Here is a 27,850-nt window from a genome sequence, read left to right as displayed (position 1 = left end):
ATGTATCCCTCTCCCTTGTGAGGTATTTAACTTACTCTTCTACATAATATATATAGATCTGATTGGTGGACATAATTGCATAACTTTAATTTTTCAAGCGTACAAATTTTCAGCTTGTTTTGCAGTTCTCAGTGCTCCAGTTGGAGCAGATGCCAATCTCCACTCTTTTGAGACTTTCCCTAAAGCTGCTGAGAAGATACAATTTTCTTACTTTTTTAGAAGAACTACAGGCTACAGATAACTTCTACCCTCCAACTGTCACACCACACTGAGTAAGCAGTGATATCCAAAGAGTAAATTGTGCTCTGAGAACATAGCAATAACTTGAAAAGACAGTATTTAACTGGGTTGATATTTTTTCTTACAGGCTTTTATGTGCACATAAAAATTGCAACTGTCATGCATTTGAAAAATCTATTCATGTGTTTACAGTATATTGATAATATATTTCTAACAATACACAGTGTAAAAATAAAAATACTTAGAAAATAATTATGCCATTTCACTTCATGAAATTTGCTCTTTTAAAATGAGCATAAAAATGATTAAATTATACCTTCTAGCAACTCTATTCAAAGCCAAAATACCATGGCTTAGAACAAGGTATTAATTGGAACAGTCTTCAAAGTTTAAATCATTAGCTTATACTTCTCCTTGAACTATGAAAAGCTCATGGCAAGGTTCTTCATTTATGTGTGCACAGGAAAATTTCTAAAAACCAAAAGGTGGAGAAAAGTTGCCAAGCTTTGTTTTTCGGAACATTGGTTTTAATATTGAAATGTCCTAGAACGCTGTAGTTGATTGAAGTTAAATAGGGCTTAGCCGGTCTGTGTCAAGTGCTGGATCTTGTTGGAGGGATCCTATGTAAGCCATGAAGCTGTTCTGATGGCTCCAGTCATAGTAGTCTGGAGAGAAACTTAGAAAGAAAATAGAAGAATTAGTGACTGGCAGATGGATTCTTTAAGCACCTAATTAGAGAACAGAGGGAAAATGCAATCATGTAGAGGTAGTTCTGCTGAAGTGCAAAAATAAAATAAACCCCCAGCCCAAGGGATACAGGCAGCTATTTATTTTTCTGATCTATCAATTATTTTGGCCCAAGTGTTCATTATCCATTTCCTGATTCTCTTGGTTCACTAAAGACCCTCCCCTTTCTGATTTGCTGTTCCAGAAGGTGTTGGAAAATCACAGAAATGGTGCTGCTCATCCCTGCCAAGTCCTGGCACTGCAAGGGCCTTTCAGAGATCTAAACTTCCTGTGTTTGTGTCCCAGAGCCCAGGACGTGGTGTGCAGCTCTGCCACGCTGTCTTTTCTCCCATGAGCAGCATGACACAGTGCATGGTTGGTTTGGCTTCCCCTGGGAGCTGTGCATGTGTTACCAGTGTGGCTGGATCCCTGATGGCTCAGTATGGAAGAGAGGGTGCCTCTGGCTCTAGGATGGGATACCAGGCTGGCTCAAAACCACTTCTAGCATCCTCCATGGGCTTAGTTACTATGTGAAAAACTAATTAATGCAGGAATAAGATGACTGATAACTGTAAATAGTGAGTGTGCAACTTTACTGAGCCATGGTCTGGGCTCACAGACAGTGACTACTCCATCTCACCTGAATGAGTGACAAGAACTAAATCATGGGTTATGTTAACTATGACTGGCAACTTAGCCAGCATTTTGAGTGGTTACATTAATCAATTCACATCATAGTGTAGCTACAGCCACAGCAAAGGGATAACACGACTGAGACTCCTTTCAGGGCAGGATAGAGTCCTGTCAGTGCCTTTCCTTCTCTGATTTAGGTGCTACCATTTCTCATGTGAACTGCTCCTTCCTGGACCAGAATCCTTACCTAAACCTCACAGCTGTGCAGAGAAGACATACTTTTTGTGCCAATTCTGGGTTGTGTGGGATTTCAGCAGTTTAGTAGATTTTTCTAAGCTTTCAGCATGTGGGAAAGCAGATGCTCCCTTCATTTCAGGTCACCCTCAAGATATTTAGCCATGTTACAGGGCAACCTAAGTTGAACGGCTTCTTGCTACAACTGTCACAAGCTGCTGCCTGTGCTCTCCAGCTTTTTCCTGCTCTGCCTGAGCTGGGAGACAGCTGTTTTTCTAGGCAGTCTTGCTCTCACACTTGAATGAGTAAATGGAATTTCTGAAGCTACTCTTGGAAGAAATAAAAGATGAAACAAAGTTCTGACCTGAGTTTTTCAACAAGAGGTACATTGGTACAATTCTTAAATTATGTAACAATTTTCATTCTTGTGTCTTTATAGTGTCTACAGGGCCCTTGGATCCCCAGTCACTCAGTGCTGCCTTTCCACCTCAGCTTCCCCTTTTGCTTCCCCTCACCCTGCTGGGATTTATGCAGCAATTGCAGCTAGACAATTCACATCCATCTTCTGTGGTGTGTCAGAGTTCCTCCTCCTCCAGTTTCTGTTTTGGGCAGCAAGCAGTTGACTCTCACCTGCCCTGTGCCCCCTGTGGTGCAATATTCCAGGCTAGATCATCGTCACTGTCGTATCTGCGGGGATTGTCAAAGAAGTATGACCTGGGACTGAAGCCGTGGCTTGGGACCATTCCTGCATTAGCCTGAGGGAAGGGAAACCTCAGTCAGTATTTGGAACATGTATCAAACAGCTGTTTATAAATTGGCTGGGGTCTGACTTCCAGAAGAAGTTGTTGCCAACTTACCTCACGGTTTCCAAAATAAAACACACAATTTTGCATTTGCTGAAGACAACAGAAATAATTTTGCATTTACTGTTCATCTCTACCAGCATAGTGATATTGATCTCAACAGCTTTTATTTGTCCTTATTTCCTAGCTAACACCTGACCTTCTTCTGAAGCCACCAGTCTGCATTCAACCTTTCTGCTGAATTCCTGTCCATCCAGGGCACTTCATGCTTTTAGCCAGCTGACATGAAGTGAGCAGTAGGAAGCAGCCGAGGAGCTGAAGGAAACGTATGAAACATCTAAAGAGATTTGATTTTTACCTCCCACATTGCTAAAACTCCCTCCTGGTGCCTTACCTCCCTTACCACAGAAACTGATCATGTTGAAGCTTGACATCCTGCTTAGTGAACCCACATCTGAAAAGTCCCCTAGGCCCTCACCAAGCAATTTCAGTAGCTAATCTATAGTGCTGTGAGGATCAAATCCTGAGATCAGAACCTTTGACAAAACAGGGAAAGGAGTATACATATAACTCTTTCATTTACAAAGCATTTTCACTGTATTTCCCTGTGAATCAAAACAGAAAACATACAGGATGCAAGAAATCAGTTTGATTTCTCTGCACAATTCCAGAAACAGTGCAGAGAGACATCTAAAAACCTGCTGAGCCTCAACCACTGATCCACTGCTCCCATCCCCAGGGAAGAGGGGGTCACTGTGCCTGTGGATAAGCAGGATGACATCTTCTCTCTGGCCTTAAAAAGGAGAGCAGTTTCATCTCCCCCTTTATTTTATGTGTTAAATAATTTTGACAAAGATGAAATGAGGATTAAGTGCATCTCTGTCATGCCCCCATTTCCAATGTTTGTCTGGTTAAAGGTATGGCGAGGCAAAGGGCCACATGCTGATGTAACCCTGTGTCAGCACCAGAGCCAACAGCTCATTCCAGGCAATAATCACTTGTGGAAAGGAGTTTCATATTTGAGAAATGCTGAATACAGGATGCCTGCCTCTACTCAAACTTTTTGATTCTGAAGTCCCGAACCATGAAACCAAAGAACTATTTCTCAGGATTCTTTATTAAAAATAAATAATATTTTTTATTTTTACCTAATCCGACTTGTTGTTAGGGGTCTTTTTTAACTAGGAGGGTTAGCTTTAATTCTAACCCCATGCTTTCTGGCCAAGTCGCAGCCTACTGAATGCATTACCTAAACTCCTGCGGCCCTTGGTCTCCCTCTTGTGGCAACATCACACTGAAGTTCAGTTTTCTCTTGCTACAGTCTATTCATTTTTTGTTCAGTTCTACTTATTTCTGGTCTTCCTCTAAATAATTGTCCTATGTGAGAAAAAAAAAATTATATATGACTTAACCTATGTGACAGATAATGTTTACCCTAAAAAAGGTATTCATAAAATAAGAGATATCACTGATTGCCTCTTCTGAATTGTGTCTTTATGGAGGTTTAAGGCTTTCTGCAAGTCACAATGCAAAAATACATTACATGTGTTACTGCCATGCTCTACTGCCTGCCAGGCAGGAGAATACTGCCTGTTTGACTCCATTTGAGCTCTTGTTTTATTAGGATTCCAAGGCTTCATGTGATCAGCTTTTCGAAATCAGTGATAAGATCACTTCCATTATTTTCATTCTCTGTCAATCTCCCCCACACTATCCAAACTTGGCCACCAGGTCTAGCCTTACTAAGCGCACTTTAAATGAAATAAGATCTCTCTGTGGTCACTTTTTAGAAGAGCAGGACCTCTGGCCGGTACTTAAAAACATTTCTTCTCTTTGCAGTTGTCCTGCTTAACTCCTAAGCAGGAGTGAGGCTCAGATAGTTCTGGTCATGGACACTGGGATCCATGGGGTTTCTTAGTCCAATGTCAGGTATTACTTCCTTGTTCATCTTGGCTTTATCATTGTCTCTGAAATGTACATATGAGGATAAAACCCATCACCTTGTCTAGAAAGCTATTCTGTTATTTGCTTCTCTCTTGGTAATGAGAATGGTAAATACTTGTGTGTTTACCATTCACATCCCTTTTGAGTAATATTAGCTTTGGTTTCATTTGGCCTACAGAAACAGAGACATAACCTCAGTAATCCTACTGAGGGCTGGTATTTCCTGTGTGTCGCCTTCTGATGAGAAGGCGGGCGACCTGGTTTCGAGACACAGCACGGCAACCCGGCCTCCCCCAGGTCACTCGGGCCACAGACGTGCACAGACACCAATGTGGTGGATGGTCAAATGGCGTTTATTATCTTATCTCATGGGGTTAAATAGTCAAGGGGGCTTCACTACGTCAGAAGGGGATGGTGGGTCTGGCTAGGGTTAGTAAGGAGTGGAAAACTACTGAGTTTAGGAGGGGCTGCATGCTTTAGGGGTAATTGATTAACTATAGCAGGAAGAAGGGGGGAAGGGTCTAGCTTTCCGTCACATCCCGAGATCTTCCGTTCGCCTGTCCCTGTCTACCACACTGTGTGCCTGTCCACCAGTTAACCTGGAGACATTGCCTACAGCTATAAAAAAATGCTTGTCCATCTATTAACTACCTAGATATTAAGGACATTTACCAGGAATTCTCCTTACAACTCACACCTTAATCTCTGGTCTTCTGAAATAGCCAACAAGTCAGCAAGTGCTTATTATGGCCACTGGTCTTTGACTTGGAAAAATTCAAGCTATTACTTCACAACCCTGTTAGCACACAACCATTTTCACTGCTATGGGATGAAAGATGCCAAGTTTGGATAACAAACTCCTTTTCCACCAATTCTAATAAAGTGCTGTGTTATCTCAAAGGGAAGTTGTCCCTACCCTTAAGAAAGTTCCTGATTTTTAAGTTAAACTGCCTTAAACACCTGGCCTTTCTTTCTGGATAAACCTGAGGAGTTTCTTTCAAGAAGAAGAATTTCTTTATTATCATAAAAAACTTCTTTATTATCATAAAGAAGTGGAAAGTTTTGGTTGCTCTTATTCTGCTGAGGACACATTGAAAAAGAGAAGTTAGAATGTAAAGAAGCGAAAGATCCCTCAGCAGCTGAGCCCTTCAGACCTGCCTGAACATTACAACTACATGTTGCAGCAAATACACCAACAAATTCCACTTACTAGATCTTTTGTAGGGTTTCGGACACGGAAGAAATACACAACCAAGGAAGTAGGCAGGAGCTCCCAGATGAAAAGGATCACTCCAAACACTATGTAACCTGCATCTCCCAGCTGGCATTTCAGATCTGCCTGTTGAAAAGTAAAAGAGTAAAGCATTTAAAAATAAAGATGGCAGCTCATTTGAAGGTTCCAGAGGCAATGCCAGAAATTCCATTCTGTAGAGCCAGATCAGCCTGGCTAATGATTAAAGGCATACTAAAAAAATAAATATGTTATCTTGGGTACATGATTTCCCTTTCCTCCTCCTGCTATCTTTCCTTCAGAAATATCAGTTTAATGCAGGGGTCTTCCCAGTTTGAAAGCCTGGCAAGCAATCACTTGATGAAGTGATCAAATTCAGGTAATGAGAAACAAGATTTCCAGTCCCTTTCCTGCTGGGAATAACTTAAAGGAACAGTCAACGGTCAAGGGCATTGCTTTTAAAAATGAAAAGACCTTGAGTCTGTTCAAATTGGTGCACATTCTAAGGTTGAATAACCTTGCTGGCACTGCAGTACTAGCTGTGATCTTCTCTCTAGATCTCCACCATTGCCTATAGCTACAGAGGGCAAATCCTGTCCTTTCATGTGTTTTGTACAGAAGAGAAAAGGCTGTTTCTGACTGGTGACCTGAGGCAATACTACAGTACATTTATTGGGCTGTAATTTTAAGTGTCTTTTGAGTCTGGTACCAAATTGAGTTCCTACTCCTTAGTTCCACGCCCTTTACATGTAGTTCAAATAACTTACCCCAAAATCCATGCAACCCTAATGTCACAAGCCAGAATAGATGTTCCAAAAATGTAGTAGTAACTCAAGGGCTAAAAAGCATTCCAGTGAGCTTCCAGTGAACAGCCTCTGCCTCCAGAGGGCAAACAGGACCAAGTAAGTCTGGCCATACCAGCCCCTGTTACTCCAGACTGTAGGAGTCAGAGCACAAGTTGTCCCCTGCAAGGGGTCAGCAGGAGCAGCAGCAACACCTCAGGGCTTAACAAGAGGGAAATAATTTGATTCAGGAGAAAGTCAGAGCCCACTGCCCTTCTGTCTAAACCTGTGTGCTCTAATTCCACTGGCAACACCTGCAGTGATCTGCGCTGCAGCAGGGTTGATTAAAGGTTCCTTGACAGACCCTACTCAACTAACTCATAACAAGGTCCTCAGGGCAATCCTATCCTACTATTTACCTACTTCTTAATTAGAGTTTTACCTACTGCTCGACAGAAATTTGTTAATGGGTGTAGGGTTGCTTGGCCACCTGGGCAATACAAGGTCCTTGCGTGGCTGGGAACACTGCTTTGGGTCTGCAGGTGCTTGCTGATTGCAGGGGAGACATGGGATTTTGAGGCCAAACAAAAGATACTCATGATCCAGACCCAGGCCAGAGCTGGAAAAATACTGGGACCTAAATACATTCTTCAAAGCAAAGAAAGGAGCTAGATGCTGAAATTTATTAGAATTCAACAAAGAACCCCCTGCTATTTCCTTTAGATTTTTTATTACTGTTACCTTTCAGGGTAAATTGTCAATTGCAATTAAAGGCTGGGAAGAGTCCTAGCCTTATCCTCAAACAACAGACATTACCATGCTAATTCCAGAATTAAAGCAAATAACCCCACAGCCCTGGGTGGCAGGAGGAGATGTTATGATGTCTTAGAACTGAGAATTTCAGTGGAATCAAGTACTATTTTTCTGCTCCTTTAAGTACAATACATTCTTCATAATGGACAAACTCCCTGCCTGTTTTAAGAAAAGGTAGTCTTTCTTTTGACAATAAAATCAAGGTAAATAAAAGATTGATTTTTTTAAGAATTATTTGTCTTGTGGTTACTATTTTCTTTCAGCACAGAACTGGAGTTTTTATCCTTATGCCAAAATTATCAGAAATTTGTATTCCTGGAGCAAAACAATCTTAGTGCATTGAATAAAAGAAAAAAAAATAGGGTTTGAATATATATTCAAATACTTTTGAATATAAGTATTCCTCTTGTGATAGCATTTAGGAAGTCAATCATCAGCTAGAGAATGAGGTTTTCTCATTAGCCAATATTTTCATACTTGCCTGATCTGATATGTTGTACCAATCGTAATCAAAAGAGTTGACTTTCTTGGTTTGAGAAAATGATAAGATGAACAAGTTGTAACAGGCTCGTGAGGTATAAAGTAGTATAACAGTCACTCCTATGCTTGTCACCTGACAGACAGATGAGCCCTGGAAGAGATTTAAGCACAGGTTGTTATTCATAAGGGAAGTTGAGAACAGCTTTGCTTTGCATGGACTTCGAGAGTTGTCATGCTACTCTGTCTCATGTGATTGACTTTTTGTCTTTCCTTCTTTGGCCAAGGTTTGCCTATTTTATGTATATTCCTGTATTTTATCAGCACAGTGGTTTCCAGGCAATGGTAGCAGTTCCAGCCTTTACCAAGATGAGCTGTGACTAATTTTTACATTTTATTGAACAAGTGCTACTTTCAGAGCAGTGAAAACACAGAAGACCCACACTTGGTATGAGGTGGAGCAACAGAATTCAGCCTTCAGCTCTGCATTAGCTGCAGAGCATCCTGTATCAGATGCTGGCTAGCATGATGCAACCTTGCATCTTTTTGCAACTGCTTGCTTTGCACCTATTTCACAAGTACAGAGCAGGTCATAACAGTCAGCAATTAAAAACAGCACAGACAAGAACAAAACATCCTGCCTTAGCTAATGTCAATACAGAGGAGACAAAGTGGAAGCACAGCCTATGGGCAGAGTGACCATGGCAGAGCAGTCTGAGTGGCAGCTTGGGCACAAGGGGAGAAATGAGACTGCAAGTATGAAATTGGAACAGTTCCTAAGCCCTAGAGAGAAAACTGGACAAAGCAGGGGAAAGAGCCTGATCCGGTGAGAGGAGTAAGTGCCTGACCACTATGTCAAGTGGGTAGGGTCACTGTCAGGGGCTGAGACACCAGCACAGGAGTTGTAGGAGGAAGGAAGCCATGGCTGCAGGGATCTCTATGAGTCTAATCAGAGAGGCAAGCAGATGTACAAAAATGGGACTGGCTTTGAAAGGAACTCAAAGTAAATTCTTTGTAGTTGGCTCTGGAACAGCTTTGTACAGCCAAAGGAGGAAAAATGGGTTAAAGTGCTGTGTGCATTTACAGGTAAGTTGCCTTGCAGTCATTTGCTTCTCTAGGCCTGCCCTCTCCTGGGAGAGACCCACACCACTGCTTTCTCTGGGTCCCTTGTCTGAAAATCATCTTATTTCAGTAGTGCAACATAGAAATGGCCTATATGTCAAAATCCTTCATCTTGTTAAATCATTGACTAAGTTAACTGTTTAAGGTAGCAGCATGCTGAAGATAAGCCAGACAGAGAAATATGAATCTCCCCTTATACATTTGCATATTCTTATATATATATTCCTATAAATAATGAGAATGTGTTTTAAAAGACTTAATACATTACAACTTAGTCAGCTGGGGAAAAGGGTTAAAAAGTGTCTCCCATTACTCTATAGGATGTTCTTTAAAGAAATATTGTTTGATTTATATCTTTAGAAACATTCAGTGGTCAAGGAGCTGGGTGGCATCACATAAGCATGCAGTGTTCATTATAAAATCAGTAAAGATGTTTTGTATCTATAAATAATGAAACAGGGCTTTCAAAAGTCCTTGCATTTGCAGAAGGCAGTTAAATCTTGAATTATCAGTTTAACCAATAACATAGTGCTGTTGCCACAACAAATCCTTTAAAAATTTAAGGTTCAACTTCTATTTAGAAAACCTTATAATAGAATTCCTCTCTTACGTTTACTTAATCAGATGAAATAAGTACATTTCCTGTTTAATCAAATCCGGCCATGCTACACAACAGCTAAAAGTTCAGGGCTGAATAGAAGATTTAAAAACACAGATCAGTTTTGTTTCTTTCAAGCCTGTCATTTGCTGACCAAAGGGCACTGGCAATGGATTATTTTTATTAGTAAGAAAAGTTTATCTTGTGCTGCAAATCACAGGGGCATAAATCTCTGTCACAAAGCAGTGTTAACCTAAAGGAAGCTTTGGTTCTGTTTTAGTTTGGTTTTGGTTTTGTTCTGTTTTCTCCTTCTGCAGGAAACCAAACTTTCTTTACTCCACACTATTTCACAAAACCCAAAGAATCTCTAACATTACTGCAGACAGGAAAGGACAGAACACTCAGCTGATGAAAGTTTGAATGTGGAAATGGGAGTTAAAGAGAAATTTGCTCCTCCTTTCTGCTGACCTGAAACGGGAGTTCCTCTGAGGACTTCCAGTAGGGTTTGACAGCACATACTTTAGGGATACAGATGACTGAAACTAGCAGTGAATAAAACATCCTGGTTTTATCTGCTACTGTCATGCCAAAAAACTATCTAGAGAAGAAAAATCCATTCTCTGCAGTGATATGACAGAAACTGTGTTGGAGATAATGCATGCTCTGTGGTGCATGTATGTATGCATCAGTACTGGCAGCCTTTTATTTGCATCTCCCATTTGCTGGCATATATCTTCCAACCACTTGTGAGAACACATTCATCTCCATGACCTGGCACGGGGAACCATCGTGGTGCTCTGTGCCAGAGCTGTGCCAGCACCAAGGAGGTGCACAGCCCTGCCCTTAGGTGCTGACTTGGGCCAGTTCTGTGGTGGGACACCATACCACCTTGGGGCATCCCTTCTTTTCTGCAGGGGCCCGTGACTGAAAAATGATTCCTCTGGATTTACTTTCACTGCTGCCTTCTCCCTTCACCGACCCACTAAGTGTATTTGAAGCATTTGAAGTGTATGGAAGCAAAACCAGGACACTTTTATCTGCTTTTTTGTATTTGGTGGGATAGAAGTTTGTTAAATCTCTATACATTTAACTATTAACTGTTAAAGAATGACAGCTATGTAGGGAAATCTATACAGGGAAAAACCAACCCCGTTCTGCTCTTTGCTTCTGCTATCTGCAATCTGTAAATGCCACTGAGCTGGGGTATGATATGTGCCAGTCAGCAGCTTGTCTCTACTCTCTCCCCCTCAGTTTCCATGGCAGCACCGCTGACTTGTTAGTATCGAAGAAGAACAGAGAAGTGTCTAGCAAACATTTCCTCTTTAAAGCATTTCCTGCTTGCTGGTATTGCCGCAGCTTTCACCGCTGCCTGCTATGGATCTTGCTTCAAGTCCTGAGTAGTTGCAGTGTCTTGGCTCACTCCTATCATGGCTGCAGGTTATGGCCTGGTGAATGGTGGTGTTTCCAGGCTGTTAAAAGCTGGAATTCAGAGGCATTGACTGCACTGGGTATTTTCAGAGCCTGGCTGTTCACTGAACCAATGTTATTTTGCTGGGAAGGCAGGCAAGCTTGTTTCCTGCAGGCTTTTTAAAATAGTCTTTGAGGTCCTCTTAACTTATGCTCACTGGGAAGGGCTGACTGAGGAGCTGGGTCAATAAAGCTGCATGGCCAATAGCAGCACTCACTACCCTGGTAGTCTCCTGAAGTCCAGGAATTCAGGGCATGGTGGCTTGGTGACTTCCCTGATACTTCTTTAGCTTTTCTGCTGTGTCTGCTCTGCCAACCACAGTGCTTTGAACCTTTGACCCTCAGCCACAAACCTGGAAGCAGAGTGTATGAGCAGAGGGAATAAGATGCAGACTTTCCAATCTCTTGCACTGGTTTAAGAGGTCCTGTGGCAGGGAAAGGCAGCTTCTCTCTTGGCCTGTCTCTCTCACATAGATGAAAGGAACCAAAAAGTTATGCAAAATCTGCCTCAAAAAAACATATTTGGGATCACTGGTTTTAACTAAAAGCTCCCTTGCTACCATTTAATATTTAATTCATGTGCTGAACATGATGGCCAGCCACGTGCAGACGGTGAAATTTAAGGCCACTAGCTCAAGGCTTTGTGGCTTTGCCTTGCATTGCCCTTGTATCTCAGAAGGTACTTGAAAAGAACTGAAAATGTACCTTACCTTGGACTCCAAGTAAATGTTGGCTAAAGACATCTTGGAGATCTTATACAGGCAGATGGAGAGTGAAACAGCGCACAACACAAACAATGTGTCATTAATTGCCACGCGGACAGAGACAATGATTTTTCTCTCTGAATTCTGTGTCCTCACCAATACTGCACATGTTAAATTCACCAAGAGGAAGAGCAGACTTATGAAAAGAGAAGCCAGGTAGAGGGGCAACCTGGGAAAGTGAGAAGAAAACAGTTTTAGCAACATTGTTCAGCATATGTCAGTCATGAGATGGAAGTTGCACTCTGGGAAATGAAATCTGCCTGTGTTGGGCTGCCACAGCTGACAGAGTAACCAGCTGCCTGAGCCAAAATCAAAGTGCTCCAGATTGCTGAGGAAATGAACCTAGCCCATTTCAAACCTGTTTTTACAGTTACACAACAGGCTGCAAATAAAGAAACTAATATCAAGCAGCAAAACATGGAAGACTGCAGCAGAAATTGAACAGCACAGTTCTCAAAACTGTATGTATCAAAAAAAACCCCTGTAACATCAAAAAAAAAATGTATGTACCTTCTTAGATCGTGCACTTCATACACAGCACAAACCCTCTGCCTACTCACTCCCAGAAAAAACCTCTGCCTGGAATGGATTGGTTTTGACCCTGGTTTTACTATACCACTACTACCACATAAAGCATCACTGACTGTTAATGTTTGTCATCAGATACCAAATTAGGGAAGTGTCTAACAGCAGGAAAAATCTCCAGGTTACTGGTTTCCTAGCTTCCATCTCCATCTCTTTTCCTAAACAATTTGGTCATGGTCAACCTCTTGAAAGAAACAGCAAAAAATTTAACTATGCATATTGATTCTGAGTTGGCATCTTGCTGTCTAGGCCAGGAAAAAGATGTGTTTCCACAACTACAGAAACAGACCTGGAACCAGAATGTGACAGACAGAAGGCCAGGAGTTGGACAGATTTTATCCATCTGGTTCTTTTCCAACCTACCCAGCACTGATACCTTCAATATAAGCATATCATGTAATCAAGGTATTACATGGTATGTAATTTTTTTATTTATTACTGCTTGTAATTCCTCCTTATGCCTACACAAACCTGTGGGACTTTCCATTAAAAAAAAAAAAAAGTGCATGTTTCCATTTCAAGTACTTGCTTATTTCATTATCATTGCTGACCAAGGAAATTACTGATAAGATTCATAATCTGCAGTCACTGAACAAGAGGTTTTGGCCACAGCTTTTCATGCCTGTTGGGAACTTTGAATTTGGCTGACAACAAACATACAGACTGTCCCTGAGGAATCTGGTTCCAATTGTTTAACAATACTTTACCCAGTGGGGATCTTTTCCTTTCACACATTCATATTCTTTTGGGTTAGCATCAATGCAGCTACAAAGCTGAAGCATAACTGGCTTCATTTCAGAGGGCCAGAAAGGAGGAGATACACCTTTGAGATATTTTAACTGTGTTACAGGGAGAACTAAAAAAAAGCCTAAAAGCTTGTCAATCAATGCTGTTCTTACCAGCTATAACTGGCAGTGAGCAAGGATGCTGTTTTTTCCTTGCCAGGCATAGAAATTCCCTCTCAAAAGGAAGATTGTGCTCATTCTTAACTTCCCAGGGCAGGGCTCTGTTTTTAGGATAACCAGCTGGAGGTAGTTCCTTTAAAACTCATAGTCTAATGCTGGAAGCACTGCACTCCTGAAGCTCCTCTTTCACACGGTTTCCCCTGTAATGCTAGTACATTTACAGCTTTTATTAATATCTCAGAAGTCTTTAAATAGTGGTCACATGTCTTCCTTCCCTTCCCCTCCCAAAGTCCAGTCTCTAGTCCCCTTGTGGGGGTTTATGAGGAAGGGTACACTCTTACACCTGCCTTGCTTGTGGGACTGTAAGTACATGCCCTGCTCTTTCTCACCTTAGCCAGAAGAACCTTCTGCTGCAGCACAGCCTGCATGCTGGTATGCAGCATCAAGCTGGCTTGCAACCAGTGAGGCTGAGAGGCTTCCAGGCCAGGCTCCTCCTCTGCAGACTTTAGCAAAAAAAACCAAAAAAAATCCCGGTGTTTTCACACTCTCATGCCTATACAATCCCATATGTGCCAGGGTGAGCTGTTGTGGCCAGTCAGTTGTGCAGCTCTTCACATGATGATCTTCCAGCCCCCTTACTAACATGATGTGGCTGAGGAAATGGTTGCCTGATTTGCAATGCAATAGAAGCATTGTTACTGAATTTACAGAAAAACCCTGATAGAGATGCAGGCTGTCTCTCTAAGGGAAGGGTTTTAGGGTCTCAGCAGATTAAAGGCAGAAAGTATCTTTACAATTCAACTACAAGAGCACCTACAAGGCATGAAGAAGTATATGGAGTTTTATAGAAAACAGAAAAGCAGGGTAAGAGAAGTGCTTCCAGATTGCACCAGTGAAAGCACAAGTGAAAGTTCAAAGGCCTATTGTGCCTAATCCCCACTCTGGGACTAGTCTTTAAAGGAGCCTTGTGTAATCTGGTTTGGCTGGGGAAGACACATGCCAGGCTGTTCTGTTCTTTCTGTGTCAGGCTGAATGCACCCATAAGTTTTTCTTTGAGCTGAAAATAAAACCTCAGACAAATGAAATGAGATTTTCCTTGTTTAACAAGAAAATCTGTTTGAAATGACTGTATTTTGTATGCAGTGACTGAGGCATGTGTGTAACAAGACATACACAGACAGCACAGTAAGTCTCATCCAAACCTAGTGTATGAAATCCCCAAGTCCAGGGAGACAAGGCAGAAGGACTGTTTAAATATGAAATTGGATCCCAAATAAGATTTATAGGATTTTTTTTTTTTTTTTTTTTTAATCTGAAATGATTCTGATTTCTGAGACCTCTGTCAGTACACAGACAGAAGTCCTACCTCTCAGTTGCCCCATTTATGTTGCCATCATCTGTAGCAAAAATGGCAATACCAGCCAATAAGGTCTTACACTTATTAAAGAAAATGGGAGGGAAAAAATGGAGGGAAAAAAAATCAAAAAGTGGACATTCAGTAATGAAGAAAAATCAGATTCACTAAGTGCAGATTCCAGACCTGTCTGTAGGCCTTGCATCTTTCCATCACTTATCTCTCCCTCAGGATCTGAGCAACCTGATCAAACGAAAGATGTTGCTGCCCACAGACATGGGTTGGATTAGATGATCTTTAAAGGTCCTTTCCAACACAAGCCACCGTGTAAGTCTGTGTTCTTTCACTATTTTGTTACAATTAATTCATCTGTGGTTGTGCACATATTACATCATTTCAATTGTCCTGTGTAAGATAGGAAACGAGGTCAGCTTTATTAATACAGCTCTTTGAGACAGACTAACCACACTCATGCTGAGATCTAGATGTTAAAACAAATTACAACTGAAATCCCTTACCAACAGAGCTGAACAAGAAAGAAAAAGCTAGGCCAGATCCAAGAGTGATTTGTATTAGAAATCCAGTGGGGAAGAGTCAGGGTGGACATGGCGCTGTCGTGAGGAGGGTAGTCTGTGCATGAGTAATTCTAGCCACAGTACATTTGTATTTAGGAACACATATACTCCAAGAGCTACATGCAGGTTGCTAATACAGTCACTTCATAGGCATTGACTAAATATCATGAACTCCCTGTGCTTCAAGAAAGACATTTTCAAGCAGTGTTCAGGAATAAAGCCTTGCCACAAGCATCAGTAACAGATGAGGTTCAAAGCTTCTAGCTCTCACCTCTAAAGCCACGCAGGAACCTGTTCACAGACAGTCCTCCACCACCCTGAGCTGGCTCTGTGCAGAGTGATCCTCTTTGTCTCTCTTGCCCATGTGCCCCATCAGAGGCAGCCACATCTGCTCTGGGGGACCTGCCTCGGGTGTGCTCTGCTTGTCTGCCAGCCCACACTTCTGGATTTTCTTGCCACAGGAGCCAGAGTGCAAAAGGGGAGTTCAAAGCTGCAGTTCAGCCTGGAGTCCATATTCCTGAGTCAGCCATCACACTCTGCATTTCCCATGCCCTCCTCAGCCCACCTCAAGCCTGCTCTCACTGTACTGCCTTATACCAAATATGGCTCCCAAAGCACTTGGTAAAGATGATTGCCCCACAAGCTGTATGAAAACCAGTAGGATAACAAATTTCTAGAGCAAAGACAGTGATAATATTTGCCCTGTTGATACAGTACTATGTTCTCCTAACAGTCAGCAAGTAACAAGTCAGATTGCAGTTTAAATTATTCTCTTTTCCTATCTGGAATTCCTATTGTAAATTCTTTCTTTAGAATGGAGATAACCTCTCTCTCTCTCCACCTTCTAAACAGCATTTCCCAACCGAGGCTTTTAAGCATTGGCGCAACAAACATTAATTTATTGAGCTCTTCCTGAGCTTTCTGGACATTACTGCTCTTTGGGGTTCTTTCAAATTAATCCTGACAGCTTCTCCTCCACAACAAGATGCCAAATTAATCTCTCCACCTAAATGCAAATCTACCATAACCTCAACTCTATGGAGTCAGGAGAGGTTATCTAGAAGCTCCCAAACACATTACGAAATTGAATCCATTCTCCCTAGCTCTTTCCCTTCACAACTTGTCCATCACCTTCTCAAAACTTTTAAGGCTTCTATTACCACTGACCTCACAAGCTAAAACATAACCACTCCTACTCATTCCTTTCAAAAAAACCAAAACATCACTCATCACTCTGCTTCTTCAGCACTGGATCTGAATTCACCTAGCAATACAAATGTTAAGAACCAATGAACAAATCACCAGGGTGGGTGTTATCCACTTGCATTTGAAATATTTGCTTTTGAAATATGCGACTGTCTAAAAATGATCCCTGTGTTGGGAAAGGACACAGTCTCCTAAAGGTCATAGGAAGAAGGTGGCTTCTGAACCATCATCATAGAACATTGGTATACAAATATGAATAGCTGAAATATGAGCGTCACAAATTAGAAAATATGTTTCTCAAACAGCACGGCTGCTCTTCCCTCCCACATTGAATGTTTGTATGGTTCTTACCTGTATTTCAGTAGCTCTGGGGAATATTTTGACTTAGCTTTGAAAATCACCTGCAAAACAAAAAAACATTGCATCAAACATAGCATACATGTCAGCAAAGGAAGACACTGTGAGTCACAGCAATTCTGTCTCACAGGCCACAAGATATGTCATGACAGGTTTCATTACATAACGGATTTGCATGGATTGCTTACCCATGGCAGGCAAGCTCTAAGCAAAGTACTAGAGCTACTCAGCAGGTGATCAGATGCAGTTGTATACAAACTGTCTACATTATTATTTTCACTTACTCTGGTTTAGGAATACGGTCCTTTATACCAGTATTAACAAAAGGATCAATGCCAGCATAACCATAGAGAGAAATTACTGTAGGCTCTTTCATGACCTGACAGTATGTGTCTCTCACACAGACCAGCTAACGCCAGGCCAAATGTTCCCTTGAAGAGCCCATCATAGTACCCTGGCCTGAAATTAGATACATACTTTCACATTCATGTTTCATTGCCAAAAAGATGCCATTGAGAGCCAAACTCAGTATTTTACTCTAAGGTATTATTTGGCTTTTGTTGACTATCTCTTCACTGTACAACAATATGTGCTTTTACACAGAGATATCTCAGGCCCAGCAGTTAGCTTGCTGTACCAGAAAAGATAAAATACTGACAAGTTTTCTGTAATGTAGGTAGGTGTCATCAGTCATAGTTGTTTAACCACCATCAGAAATTATACAAAAACTTGGAAGTATCACTGCTTTTTTATAAGCTAACATGGTTTCCAAACAAACTTAGTTTACAAATGTTCATTTAAACCAACAACAAAGCACACTGGTTACAAGTATTATAAAAACCTCATGATGTGTGACTTATTCTGGGTTGTATCCCAATCATTTTCTTCTCAAGTTATGCTATTTTATCCATTTACCTTGGTTTTGCATGCCCTTTAACCATGTTTGCATAATATTTGCTATGATTATTATGATTTCCCAAGGAAAAGGGACTTAAATGATCACAATGTGACTGTAGATGTGTCTGCCTGTCAATCTCTTTATCTGGCCTTTACTAATTTTAAAATACTTCAGAAAACTGATGGGAAAATGCTTGAAGTATCAAAGACATGGTTCTTTATCACCTTCCTAAAAATGAATGACTCAAAGGAAAAAACAAACTCTAAAAATGTATCTAATATATGTCCTCTGTGAGGAGAAGCCTACATAATGATTCTACACATCACCCAATAGAAGAGAGTCTGCATAGCAAAATATTGTAATAAATTCTTCAGTTATGGGAACAACTGAGAGTCAATCATAAGACATAGATCTGGAGAAAATCAGGCTCAACTTGTTCCAGATCTCCTGGAACAACTTGTCATTTAACTCCTATTCACCATAAACAGGTGCCTTGACATGGAAATTATTTTTGTGATGCATCAGCTTGCTTAGCAGGAGCTGAAGCAGCAGAGAACATTGAGTTTTTCAGCAAACTGAGAATAAAATTGAAAACTTGGGGGGAAAAAAATCTGCAACCATTGATACTGTTTTAAAATAGATAACATCTCTGATAGTATCCCTTATTGAAGAGTTTTGTGATTCATTCTCCAAATTCCTGGATCATGAAATCTCACAGGAGTTCAGGAAGAAGATTTAGGTTGTTTTATTGACTTGCTTTTTGGAAGGAAAAGTACAAGAGGCTTGCAAATGTTCTGCACTTCTTCTGTGTATAGAGAGTAGCTGTCACCTTCAGAGAAGGAATGAGGTTCAAAATACTTCCCAGATACTTTTTGTACAAGATTTATTGTCTACCCTGCTTATTCTGGAAGGGAGGGAGAAAGCAGATTCCTGACCTCAATGAAACTAAACAAATAATCCTTATCTCTAAGGTGATTCCACAATCCTCACCTATTGTGAGTGGCACTTACACACATTGTACCATTAATTCTGACACCTTTCAGGAGCTGCACTGAAGAGAAGAGCTCAGAGCCTCTGCAAAGAACTTCACAAGACAAGCAATTTCCAGTGGGCAATGAGTTGTTCTGGTTTCACAAAACGTAGCAAATATCAAGTTCCTAAATACCATCTCCAGTGGTTCCCCAAAAATTATCTAATCATCCCTCCTAAGTCACAAAGTACTGTCACATAAACCACTGCCCAGCAAAATCTCTGTGGATAACTTAGGTAAAACTAAATGCGATGCTCCTGCTGCAGATCCAACAGGATCTCCAGATTCAAGATCACTAAAACAGCTGTTGCTGTGGTTCTGCATTTGGTGAACCTGTCCCAGGTGATATATGCTCTGAAATTTTCAGAGCAAAATGACCATTAAGAACGAAAATAAATACTGTTAAAAAAAAAAAAAAAAAAAGAAAAAAAAAAAAAGAGAGAGAGAAATGCCATATAGAATGTAAGCTACACTTTAAGCTTTAAGGAGTGGAGAATTCTTACCAATTCACTGCTAGGCAGGAGCACAGGCAGCCAGATTCTGCCATTTTTGCTGAAACACTGATGGCGCTTTAGTTCATGAGTAGCCCTGCTGGAAGCAATGGGATTATCATGGAATAAAGGGTTGTTCAGTGGGAGTAAGGATGACAGGAGCTGATCTCAATATACCTTACATGCGTGGGTGCAGCTTTTTGCTTTTAGCATTTAGCTCAAGAGTCTGGTTGCTCAATGGCCCCTCCTCGCAGCACTGTTGAGAAAGCTTCCAGTCAATATCTGAGTCATCTAAGTAAGTCTTCCAGCAAACCAGAGAAAAGCAGACTATTCCTAAGAATAGACTAAACAGCAAACAGAGAGCAGGCTGTTTTAAAAAGATCTTTCAGAGAGGCCCAAGATGAACATGGAAAACGCAGTAAAAGTCCTTGCTAATTTTCTTATGTCTAAAGGGTTACTTTTTAGTCTTAAAAGTATTTCCCCTTCTGCTTGTTCTTTGAAGGAGAAATATCCTGTTTTGACTCTGTTTCTGCCAAAGGGCTGGAAACCTCAAATGAGATTCTCACACTCCCTCCTCCACTCCCCTGAGGTATATGTCTGGCATATAAAACTGCAGCAGTTCAAAAGGACTCAAAAAATCTCTTCATAGATCCAGAGAAAATTCCCATTGCAGGAACTGATGTAAACAGCTGACCTTAGAGACATTTTACCAGTCCCCAGGAGTGGGGATGGCATGGGACCCTTCAGAAGCTTGGCTGCAGACAGCTCTGGAGATCTGCTGGGCAGCAGAGCAGACAGACAGGGCCAGGCTGCTGTAGCTGATGGGGGTTCCAGCTAATCAGGAACCACTTTGGCTCTATAAATATCAGTGAAACAGCTGTCAAAGCCAAGACAGATATTCCCAAAGCAAAAGAAAAAAATCTCCCTGGAGCAATTTTTCTGTCCATGCTCTGATTTAGCTGAACTGAAGTGATGACTGGCACAAACCCCTGTTGTACCTCCTGTGCTAGTTGATCAATTCACTTTTACAGGAACTACAGCTCAGCTTACCAAAAAGCCTCAGATTTATGGTAAATGCTTGCATATGTCTCAAGCTGGCCCTCTGCACAGGAATGAAGTTCAGCTTTATTTACCAATTCTCACTTAAAAAACCCTATAAGAACCATAGCATGCACTTTTCCTTCCCAGTTCCTTTCATCACAGTCCCTCTCTTCCTGTCACACTCCATGTAAATGCCCCTTTGAAACCTGAAAATAATGCCACAATCTCATCAGCAGCACATGTACCTTTCTTCAGCTGTGTATCTTTCAGTCCCAGGCGCACCTTCCTCTTTCTCTCTTTCTTCCATGTTCATTCTTTTATTTGGATCAGATTTCCCAAAACAGGCAAGTTTTCCCTCTACTAAATTCTACACAGCTTGTAAGGCCTACAGACATGAGCAATGTGACTCACTACCATACTCAGTTTTCCACAAATTGGTAAAAACAGTCCTAAAAGGACAGGGATGATTGTGGGGGCTGACAGCCACAGTAAACTTTCAACAGTAGCTTTCCTATCAAATTATTTTCTAAGTCAAATGACCTCATCCTTCATGTCAGATGCTGACAGCCAGCCAATCTGCAATTACAATTTGTCTTCTCTAGATACAATAGTAAGGGCAACATTTTACAGCAAACATATTTGCTGATGCTTTACCATATGTAATTAGACTCCTCTGTAGTTATATATATATATATAAAGCTTGTTTAAAATTAATAATAAGCTTTGTAATACATGATTTATTAATTTATGATTAAAATTTTTTCCAAAATAAAAAGCCCTCTCTGTTCTCTCATTAGTGAGAACTTTTGAAAGATGTTACCTCAGTAATTAGAGAATGAGAAATTTTCTTAGTTCTCCTCCCAGAGCTACCATTTACTCTGGTTCCACTGAAATACATGAAAACTTTCTGAAAGCCTTGTGCTGTTTTTGCGCCACCCTGCCAGGCATGGCCAGCTCCCCTCAAAACTGTCTTACTTCGTACAACTTCTTTTCATTTGAAAGTCCCTGATTTTATCAGCACTGCCTGGGAGGCAGGGTAAGTTTCTCAATCCAGATGCCAAAGAAAAGGGAATATGGTTATGGAGGAGGAAGGAGAGGTAAAATCTGCCTACCAGCCTTCTCCACCCATACTGTCTCACAGCTCTTTAGCTCAGCACTACTTTCTTTCGATCCTGGAGAAGTTCCCAACCTAATGACAAAACCTAGAGCCCACTCAAATGTTTTCTTTGCCTGGCCACAAGGGAGGCCTGGGATTTTCAGGGAAATTTATAGCTCATGGTCTTTGGCCCTGACCTTGTTCTTTGAGCCTGTAACCCTCCATCCCAGCCTCTCTCCTGCTTTATTTGTGTTCTGTTCCCCAGGGAAATGCAAAGTCTGAGCAAACAGGACGAAGTGAAGCAAGTCTTTCTCTGCCCACCCCTCAAATGCACGGGAAAAGGCAACTTATTTTTTTTCCTAGAGCCTCTTTACTCTCTTACCCACAGCACTAACTGTAAAGCCTGGGGATTCATCTCAGTGTCCCCTTGTCAGGGACAAGGAAAATTTGAGAAAGCAGGACATAAATAAAAGAGTACCCAAATCCTGAAATCCTCACTTTCTTCATTAGTCTGGGATGCCTCACTTGGGATCCTCCACTTCTTTCCCTTTAAAGTGGAAAATATGTTATTTATCAGAAAATAAAACATTGGAAGCTGCATGTGTGAAGAAAATATCTCTACAGGATTTTTGGTCTCTGGAGGTGGAAATGCACTTTGGGTCCCTATCTGGTGGATCAGGATCAGGGAACTGCTCTGTCTTGGTACAGTGCTGTTACTTGCTGGTGTTGTGCTACTGTTTTACAAAAGTGACACTGGATCTCATCCTCACTTGAGATTTATTTTAATGATTTCCAAGTAGGCAGAGGGCATCCCCTCCTGAGAGAGTAGATCACATTATTTTTCTTTAGAAGGGAATGAATACAGACATAGAATTAATAAATTCTAATACATTTACTTATTCAATTAATTATATTCATTTTCTCCAGTATGGGATCTCTGAGAGTAACTAATATTCTATAAGCCTTATCTGCAGCATCCTTTCTATTTGCTATAAGTAGGGCATTCCAACTGTATCAAAGGACCCTGAACTTGGCTCTTAAGCCAAAGATCCTGTTTTGAGTCAAAACTATTTTGATTCTAACTTCTCTTTTGTTCACAGTTCCCCTGCTTTAGCAACCTGCCCCAACACATTAGAGGTTCTCCTAATGCAGCTGCTGATGCTCAAGTCTAGGGACAAAACTCTGCTGTGCTGATGTCATCAGGGCTTATTTGTCTTGCTACACATAAAACACAACTGAATTTCCCTATGGCTTTGGGATACTTATTAAAAAAGAGAATAGTTGTGGCTAACTTTCTGTCAACTTCAAAGGTGCTTGTTATTCGAAAAACGCCCTCGGGCACTTGCCAATTGAGTTTTTTGTTTGGCCAGGAGGATTTGCAATGTTTTTCAACCACTTTTTTCTCTCTCACATCTACATTTAAAAGTCTTCCTAGCAGTGCCACATTTAGGAATGGTGGGTGCTGTACAGCAGATAACAAAAACCTACGAATTCCAGAGATCCACAGGATCTCTTCCAGTGCTCTGAACCCATACAGATCACTTCTTTTCCTCTAGCTAAGCACTAGTGAAATAGCAGGGGTTTCATACAATGAGACACAGCTGCAGATCCTTCTTGACTGTCTTCTAGAGAATAAAAGGATAAAAGTTGTTTCTAAACAGGTCTGTGAAGTTTTAAGCCATTACTGAAAACAAAATTTTCTCTCTCCACCCCTTTCACACTAGTTCTTGCTTGCCTACTGTGGAAAGCTAGATGTACATTACATACAAGATGCTGAATTTCAAGCCAAACCACCTTTTAATGGTTAGAAGTAAAGAATTAATAACAGTGAATTAAAAATATATGCACTTATTCTGTCATACATCCGTAGAATGGCTGTGCTTGTATTTTTTAAACCTTTGTTTCAGCTGGGGAAATATTTGAGATTAAATTTCCCTGACTGCAACTAGCTCTAGAGCAAACAACAATACTATTCTTAAGTCTGCCTACAGTGGCCCAAGGTATTTAAAGATTATGAAGCACATCACAAACTCTGAAAGTCCCTTGCAAATATTGTTTCAAAAGCCTCACAGCAGCTCTTCAAGACAGATAACTATTGCACTCTTTTTCAGAGGGGCTCAGAGGAAGATCAGGAGAACTCAAGATGACAAAGCAGGAATTCTGTCTCAAAGGCAGAACCAACAGCCTTAGCATTTTTTCTGTTTGCAATCACTGACTTGTACTTCCTGCACGCTACCAGACAATAATACTAAAAATAAGTGAAAAGGACATATGTGTACATTCTCTGTGTTGTCTTTTCAGATCTTCCTCAGACAAAAGGAATGTTACCTGCAGCACTAAGCCTCCCTTCTGAGTGCTGACACTACTGCACAGACTGCTGTGCCCCCCCTGTGCTTGCTCCAGCCCAGACTTCTCTTGGCCAAGAGCCAGGATGCTGCATTCTGCCTCCAGACTTCCACAGCAGCCCCACATGCGTGTATGAGGGAAGAGTCTGACCCCAAACTGTGACTTAGTCCCAACACTGTGATGGGGTGGACTGTGTGCTGATGGACATTTGACCCTGGGAAGCTGCACAGTTATCAAATGACTCTCACAATAGCTATGGGATAAAGCATAGGTCACCACATGCCTGAGCTGGATTTGAGTAGTATGCAGATGAAAGGTTCCTGTAATCCCTTAATATATCTCAAGTACCAGGGAGTGGAGCAGGGTGAGTTAGCAGGCGTTTCAGACACTGAATCCATGAAAGCAAACCTAAGCACAAAACTGGGTATGTGGTTCTGAGTATTTAATATCCTCTACAACTCAAGTTATCTTCTTACAGCTGTCATACTTACCATTGCTGCTTTTCTAGCTCTAGGATAGCAGCCCTTGCATGCAGTTTAATGTCTCTAGTCAGGCTGCTCAGAATTGATAAGGCCTGTCATCACTACAGAGCACTGTTAAACATCATGGGGACTACAGAAGCACCAGCCCCAGGCACTGAGCTGCCTCCAAGTAGGGCACACAGCAATAGCCAAAGCATCCTGAGCACTGTCTGGTGTGCTCCAGGGCTAGCTGATGCTCTCCTGACCAACTGCTTGCTCCTGCACTGGGAAAGTGGACTTTGATCAGGGCCACATGAGTGCAGGCTTGGTATCCTGCTCCAGGCACTACAGTGGGATTGAGGAGGTAAAGAATTCAGTCTCTGCCCTCCTGCAAGTTTCCTATGAGATCTTAGGAAAGCCTAGCAGCCTTTCTTTGTCTCAGCATGCCAGGATCCCATCCTTCAGCCAAGTGCAAGATACCATAAATATTTCCAAGCATTTCTAGCGGCAGCAACCTAGAGCCCTGTGCAGCTCAGCTCACCTGGCTTCTTAGATGTCCATGACACAGATACACTCTAAAGACCTCTTCCTGAAATGGAGATACTACTTCCTTTACTCCAATATACAGCTAATTTACCTTTACATCAGAGTGTCCTTGAAATAGAGGGTGTATCTGTGCACAACACTTAGCACTTATTGAACAGAGTCAAAGCTGTTAGTAATACAGGACTTTGGGCCCACAGTAGGACTTCATCAACATTTTCAATTGTTATACACATAATAGAAACCAAACTGAGAAATGTCAGCCAACTTATGAAAAAACTGGGACCGGGGGTTCGTTGCTGGCAAAATCAGACCTTACAATTCTGACTGCACACAGAGATCAACCAGAAGGCTTTTTAAAGTCTAATAACAATAATAGGGCATAATAATAAAATGATATTTTGGGTGTCCAAATTCCAAGCTCTCCTATACATTTTTTCTCTAATCTTTGAATTATTTTTATACGCAGTAGATATGTTAATTGATATTCTCACAGTGATCACTTCAGGCTCCAGTTTCATTGTAACACTGATCACTTGCATATAGACCAGAAGTTAAAGCACCCAAATAAACAACTGAAATTTGCTTTTTGCATTGCCAAGGTACATTTGTAAATGACATTTTTCTCATGATGCTCACATAATAAGGTTTACTATTCAGCTAGATTTAATCAACTAAATATCTGTTGCTTACCTGTGTGAAGTAAAGATTCATCAGGGTCAGGGTGAAAAACTGGAGGCAGACTGGGAAGCAATAGAGAAGCCAGAAGATGAAGGGGCTGAGAGAATTTGCTGTGACAAAGTCTTTGAAGTAAAATGAAAAGAGCACTGTCCTAAGAGAGGCCCAAAACAGGCACAGAAACAGAAAGACAGTTTGGTAACTGAACCTCTTGTGCCTGTAGTGAAGGACCAGCCAGAGCTGGACGTAGATGAACACAAAAAGCAGTGAATAAAAAACAGTATATACAATGGTCAGGCCCAGCTTCACATACGGAGGGACAGCTGGCGTCAGGGTCGGCGGAAGGGTGTCATTTTTCAGTGGGTCCCACTCAGGGGCCTCCATTTGATATCGGGAATCGTCAGAATTATTTAAGCTTGGCTGCAGCAGTTGCCTCCTCCTCCTTCTCCTTTCATCTTCCTACAGCATAGGAATCAAGAAAATGAAAGAAAACAAGCGGCACTTCCTCTTTGGCAGCTCACTGTGGGCTGGTAGCACATGATCACAATTCAGAATGATTCATTAGGACTGCCTTTGTCAGCAATTGGCAGGGAACAGCTCAGAAAGCTGCTCTTTGCTGATGTCTCTGCACAAATCTTTACCATCCTTAAGAAACAAAGAAATCCACCAGGCCCTTAACGGTTTACTGCTAGTTCTTTTCCTAAGGAGAATTATCTGGATTTTAACTTAGTTAAGTAATGTTCTATTTTCTACAAGAAGCAAGTTCCTGACACTTTCCCAGTGGCAGATACATAATATCTTTGTAGGATTTTTTTTCTTGTTTCCTATTTAACAAGTACTTCATTTAGCTGCATTTTGTTAGAAATAATTTTAAACACCTTCAAGTACACCTGAAATTCAAACTGCTGTATTAAGCTGCAACAGCTCAGCCTAGCATTGCAGAAACCTTTGTGTTTATAAAGAATTACACAATTGGCACAGCAAATCTAATACATTCAGTTTCTTCTTTTTCTTATAAGTTGCTTCATTAGAACAGGAGAAAAGGTACATCAGGACTTCCAAACCTAGCATACACAGGAACAAAATAAAACCTCCTAAATATCTAAATTCACCAAAGTATACATGCAGCTACAGGTTCTTTTGTTCTTAGTTGCTTTTGTGCTATCACTCTGGAAACAGCTGACCGGACACACCTTCTCACAAGTGTGTAGATATGCCCTTGGGATGAAATCTATAAATTAATAGGTGCTATGGCAGGCTGATGGGTTTGACTCATGGGGGTGAGAACTGAGAACTGAAACTGAGTGGTTTAGACATTTGTAATGTGGTCAAAATGCTTCATATATGTCTAGGTCATGTATAGCACCATGTATCATACAACAAGATTTTAAAAGCTACTTTGGTTATGGCTGGAGCACTGCCATGCTTTTCTCTATCGTTTATAGTAAGTTGATTGCAAGAAATGCTTATTACCTGGACCAATCCCCAGGGAAGACCCCACATGTCTGGTGAGGAGTGAAAAAAGATTCCTGTAGTGGAAGGGTCCATGTAATGAACTAACACAGTGTACATGGCATGCAGAAACTGACACTATCAACCAAAATAATGATTCCTGTTATTAATGCCTTGCACTAAGAGGAGTTCAAAACTACTATTTTGTTAAAAAAGACAAATATAATAATTTTGCTTATTGATATAAATACAATTTATAAAAATTTGGATATCTATTTAAAAATATCTCAAAGTGAACCCCATTCTGCCCCAGAAATACCCTTAAAGCTCTGATCCCTTAAAGCTCTGTTCCAAAACCGAAGGTTACGTACCGAAACATAAGCAGTTTGATTTTCAAAGTGCTGAGTAAACTCAGGTCCCATTGACTGTAAAAGGATTTGTGGATTCTCAGTGCTTCTGTAAATCTGGTCATTGATTAAAGTTTCTAGATATTATTTTAAGACTCTTACCAGGAGCAAGCAGCCTTGGAAATCCCAGATAAACAGCTTACAGAAGCAGGGTGATACACAGCATTGGGTGATGGTTGATTTGACTACATACAAAATGTACAGAACACTGAGTTAACATGGGAGACATGAGAGAGGATAAGAAATGCCTAAGCACTAAAAATCATGTACATGTACAGAGATATATTAGAGCTTGCAAAAAAAGAATTATATGGCTTCAGCGCAAATAAACTTGGACTTAGTTTTGAAATAGTACATGCTGCTAGATCCTGCATAATTCCTGGAATAAAAAAGAAAGGGAAAAGGAAAAGGAAAAGGAAAAGGAAAAGGAAAAGGAAAAGGGTAAAATTTACTTGATACCAGTGTAGGACATGGAAAACCGAGCAGTTGCTGAAGCGAGTTTTTCAGAGAAGCTGTCTGTACTCAGACTGTAACAGTCATTAGCAAAAGATGGCGGAGGTAAAGGGCCTGAACAGGAGTTTAGAAAATATG

At 41.1% G+C, this 27,850-nt stretch overlaps 1 protein-coding gene across 1 annotated transcript; it reads right to left on the bottom strand.

Moving 5' to 3' along the window:
• Positions 1–338: 338 nt before the first annotated feature.
• Positions 339–25,854, bottom strand: GPR137B (G protein-coupled receptor 137B). The gene is made up of 7 exons (XM_053938092.1): positions 25,416–25,854; positions 16,811–16,860; positions 11,781–12,003; positions 7,884–8,037; positions 5,791–5,915; positions 2,464–2,588; positions 339–916 (listed from the first exon to the last, which is right to left on the bottom strand). The coding sequence occupies exons 1-7, from the start codon at positions 25,782–25,784 to the stop codon at positions 808–810; spliced, it is 1,155 nt and encodes a 384-aa protein (XP_053794067.1). The 5' UTR covers positions 25,785–25,854; the 3' UTR covers positions 339–807.
• Between the last annotated feature and the right edge of the window lie 1,996 nt (positions 25,855–27,850).

Source organism: Vidua chalybeata, chromosome 3 (genome assembly GCF_026979565.1).
Source record: "Vidua chalybeata isolate OUT-0048 chromosome 3, bVidCha1 merged haplotype, whole genome shotgun sequence".
Taxonomy (NCBI): domain Eukaryota; kingdom Metazoa; phylum Chordata; class Aves; order Passeriformes; family Viduidae; genus Vidua; species Vidua chalybeata.
This window is presented reverse-complemented; position numbering and strand designations above follow the sequence as displayed.

Coding starts and splice junctions, on each gene's coding strand:
- GPR137B (XM_053938092.1), bottom strand. CDS start 25,784: ATGGAGGCCCCTGAGTGGGACCCACTGAAAAATGACACCCTTCCGCCG. Junction 16,861..25,415: donor TGAATCTTTACTTCACACAG/GTAAGCAACAGA, acceptor TTTGTTTTGCAG/GTGATTTTCAAAGCTAAGTC. Junction 917..2,463: donor CCACAGGGGGCACAGGGCAG/GTGAGAGTCAAC, acceptor TTTCTTTCTAAG/TTTCTCTCCAGACTACTATG.